Below are 4540 nucleotides of genomic sequence, written 5' to 3'. Positions count from 1 at the left end.
ATGGACGAGGTCTCTGCTCTGCCGCTGCTAGGGAAGCTGAATCCCGCAACTCAGCGAGAGTTCAACATCTTCCTCTTCCTCATCATCCAGGATAATCTCATGGCGCCCTAGGCCGTTTGCCTTCCGACCTTATTCCCAACTCTCCCCACCAATACCAAGCCCCAACATCTTCGGGTGGTCGTCAAGAGACCGGTATCGTTTTTCATCCCTCATTGCATAGCTACAATCACTTAATCTACGATTTCAGCTTCCCCAAGTGCCTAATTTTTGAATTGGCTGTGATCTGTCAAAGAATGTGGTTGTTGGTTTGGTTTGGTTTGGTTGCTATGGTTCTTGCTACATTTCCTATTTCACTATTGATCATGTATGCCGATTGCCGAGCATTTCATCCTGTTTGGCAGTGAAGCAGTTGATTATAATAGATCACATAAATTTATAGGTTGCATATAACGTTAGGCAGTAGATGACCTTGAAAGTAATTAGGAAGAGACCAATGTTGGAGAATACATTAATGATGCTTCATATATTAACAGGTTACCTTTAGAGGTTGGTATTAGATGTTGTTGGCATGATATTATGTATCTGCTTTGAACAAAACTATATACATTTTGACCATATAGATTCTGGACCATCTATGTATCATCAAATTATCAATGCAGAAATAAACTTGTATCAACCAACTAAACTTGTTGAAATTAAGTTGTCACTGAATCAGTATAAATTTAAATGAGTAAGTTTGTGAGTTGTGATGGCTGTGGTTGTACCAACACAAGAAATCAGGATATATTAGTCCTTTATTCATAAATCAATTCCAAAGTATAATCGCATGCCATGCTATCTGAAGAATATAAAAGTAGTGGTCTTGACTTGGGCGTGGTTTGTGGATAGAGCATCACTTCATTTTGTTGAGATAGGTTGAGTAAGAATGAATTTCTGAAGCCTTAATAGTGAAATCCTATGTAAAATTGTCATTGGCTTGTTGACCTGAAGAAAGGAAAGATTGTTTTTGGATAAGACAGAAAGTTTAAGAAACTGCCTCAATATTGTTGTCACTGGGAAGGAGGTCAAAAGATCAAGATATTCTGGTTATATATATGGACTGTGCATATTACAATGGCTGGTCATGATTCAGTTTTATTGTTGGATGATATTATGTCCTCTATCAAGGAACTTATCTCCTTTCTGGCTTTGCTTTTGTTTTTCCTGACAAACTATTATTCATTGACATGCTGCTTATCTGTCATTTTTTGCTAGGACTCCGTTTGCTTTGTGTAACCTTTGTTGAACTTGTAGGTTAATTTTAGAATTTTCTTCTTTTTTTGGTTGCAGTTGGTTGCCCGCTTGACTAAGGATATTGTTGAGATATATCAATTATGCAACCCTCAGTTTTGTTATTCAGAAGAATTGAATCTAAAGAGGTTCTTGACGTCACCATCTGTTGGACTTTGAATGATGGTTGCGATAATGAAAACTCAGACCTGATCCTGACCGTAAATTATTCCCTCGTTAACTCAAACTTAAATCAAAGGTATGCCTATCTCGATGTCCGGGGAATTTGCTCAAGGATTTGAAGGAATGTGTACCTTTTTGGTAGCATTAAGCATTACGTCCTACTTTCATATTTAAATAATTAATGTTAAAACTCAAGATGATACATTTTGAACATATAGTGGCAATTGCGTTATGCGAACACTTAGCAGAATACGTGTCTTATTGTAATTTTTAACAGGTGGAAGAATTTAGTTAATAAAACAGGGATTTTTATGAGTAGTGCACTGACCCTTGTAATTTCTGGTCTATATCAAGATTCCATTGGTGTTGGACTGATACCATAGGGTTTCTAATTGTTACAATTAATTTATCTTGGTATGCCACTGGATTCCCATTTTAATATATTTCGCATTGATCAACATAATTGTTTGAATAAAATATCTTCCTGTCCGGCATTTTAAATAAGTATCAACCTAATGTTCATGGAACAGGAAATGGATAAATAAATCAATGAATGGTTCTCAATGATATAAGTTCTTTTGTAAGAAAAATGTTACTCCCTCCGTCCCAAGATATTAGACCTCTTTCTTTTGGGCACGAGAATTTAGGAGATGTTGTTTTATGGTGTAAGTGGAGTTGGTAATAAATAAATTTTTACCATAAATAGAAATGGCTCAAGTATGTCGGGACACCCCAAAATGGTATATGGGTCTAATATCTTGGGACAGAGAAGTACCATCTAGTATCCGGTCAGTAATGAAGAAAAAGTAAAAGAAAACTGGATCGATCATCTTGGTTTTGGCATTCTGCCTGTATGAATTGCTGAGAAAAGTATTCTTTACTGAAGTTTCTGTATCACATGGTTACATATTATAAAAAATTATTCGACATCTGCCTTTTTTCTCCTGCTCTTGTTCTCCCCTGCTAGGCTCTCTGCTTCTCACTTGTATGTAACATCAGATGATGATTTGCCATCTACTTTTTGTATGCAGGTACGTTGTGAAGGATGTTCTTGGCCAAGGCACCTTTGGGCAGGTTGCTAAATGTTGGGTCGCAGAAATGAACAGTTTTGTTGCTGTCAAGATCATAAAAAATTTACCTGCTTTTTACCAGCAGGCACTTGTTGAAGTTTCTATCCTAACAACAGTAAGCCTGCTCTGGACTTGGTTTTGTCATTTTTATTCGCCTAGAACTCTTTGTGGTAGGTTTTCAGCCTTTTGTTTCTTTACGCAGTTAAATAAGAAGTTTGATCCTGAGGATAAGCACCACATTGTCCGGATTTATGATTATTTTGTGTACCAGAATCACCTGTGCATCGTCTTTGAGCTGCTTGATGTTAATCTGTGAGTTATTGGTCCACAAATATTCCATTTAGAGATAAACCTTTTTGCTTGACCACACCTGGGAACTTAGCTGCATTGCCTTGAGAATCTTGTATCAGGTATGAGCTTATCAAGTTGAATCATTTTAGAGGTTGTCGTTGAGCATTGTGCAGCTATTCTCGAAACAGGTGGACTGTTTTTCCTTTCTCCAAGCTGGTGTGGGTTTTAAGAAAGTTTATTCATGGAATGGACTGTTTAATTCATGGAATAAGATTGATTTCTTATTATTCTAGATATTGCGGGGTTTGGCTCTCATGAAAGATGCTGGCATAATTCATTGTGATCTAAAGCCAGAGAATATTCTGCTATCTACAAGGTGAGCTGCTCTGTGATTTTGAACCCCACAAAAGGTATGCATCTTATTTATCTTATATATTTAAAGTATTTACACATAAAATTACAGCGTGAAGCCAGCAGAAATCAAAATCATAGACTTTGGATCAGCTTGTAGAGAAGATCGTACTGTTTACTTATATACAGGTAAGCTTTCTCAATTTTGGAATTTATAAATTTGTTGATGCCAATTTGAGCTTAGTTTGTTAAGCTAGTAACCTTTTTTTTGCAGAGTCGGTACTATAGATCACCAGAAGTTCTTCTTGGATACCAGTATCCTTGAAAATGATATAAACCCTGGCCCCTGACCCCACAAAAAAATTGCTTGGGATACCCTGGACCTTGCCATAATGGAGAAGCTAGTCTTAATCATAGTACTTCTAATTGAGTAAAGGAAAACAAGTTGTCCCTCCGTCCCGCCATAGCGAGACGCTTCTTTTCGGCACATGATTTAAGAAATTGATATTTAAAGTGTTAAGTGGAGAGAGAAAAAGTAGGTGAGAGAATAAAGTATACTCCCTCCGTCGACGAAAAATAGTCCCATTTTGCCATTTTGGGTGTCCACGAAAAATAGTCTCATTTCAAAATGGAACTTTCTCTAATACTTTATTCACTTTTTCTCCTCTCTCTTTTACCGTTTCTCTTTCCCCTACTTTATCTATTTTTTATCCCTTCTCTCTTACTTTACTAATTTCTCATTAAAGCCGTGCCATCCACAAATGGGACTATTTTTTGTGGATGGGAGGGAGTATGTATTATTTTTGCTGAAAGGGAAAATGACTCACTTGGACACCCTAACAAGGAAAGTGACTCGCTTATGGTGGGATAGATGGAGTATTTAATAGTCACTCGGATTTTGAGGAACTAAATTCTTGGGCTACATTTATTTTCATCTTCCTCCGCTCTTTTATGATAGTTTATACTCACTTACAGATTCTTTATGATGCAAAAAGATGCTTTTGTGTAGACCTTAACCTTGCATAGGTACACTACAGCTATTGACATGTGGTCATTTGGGTGCATCGTTGCCGAGTTATTTCTTGGGCTACCATTGTTTCCAGGTGTTTCAGAGTTTGATCTTCTGCGGAGAATGATTAAAATTCTTGGGTATGACACATCCTCTTTCTTTTTCAAATTTAATTAACTGATGCTCTTACAACTTGACTAGTGGAAAGCAAGGTTGATGTTAATGTTACTGGAGATTTTTATCTTAGGCCTTACGCTTTGTTTCAGTTATTATCTTTGTTGGGCATATTTCATTTTATGAAATGAATGTCCGTGTACTCTTCAGTTATTTGATACAACTACCAATACGTCCCTCCCTTAAGGTTTGG

The 4540-nt window shown here is 36.8% G+C and overlaps 1 protein-coding gene across 1 annotated transcript; it reads left to right on the top strand.

Annotated features, from left to right (window-relative positions):
• LOC125198267 (dual specificity protein kinase YAK1 homolog) lies at positions 1 to 4318 on the top strand. Its single transcript, XM_048096651.1, is given in 11 exon segments — positions 1 to 102; positions 1330 to 1444; positions 1447 to 1528; positions 2484 to 2637; positions 2725 to 2834; positions 2933 to 2964; positions 2967 to 3001; positions 3107 to 3189; positions 3277 to 3353; positions 3439 to 3479; positions 4191 to 4318. Coding segments are annotated over 10 exon segments (804 nt in total). The 3' UTR covers positions 3453 to 3479; positions 4191 to 4318.
• The last annotated feature ends 222 nt before the right edge of the window (positions 4319 to 4540 follow it).

Source organism: Salvia hispanica, unplaced genomic scaffold, assembly GCF_023119035.1.
Source record: "Salvia hispanica cultivar TCC Black 2014 unplaced genomic scaffold, UniMelb_Shisp_WGS_1.0 HiC_scaffold_133, whole genome shotgun sequence".
NCBI lineage: Eukaryota > Viridiplantae > Streptophyta > Magnoliopsida > Lamiales > Lamiaceae > Salvia > Salvia hispanica.
This window is presented reverse-complemented; position numbering and strand designations above follow the sequence as displayed.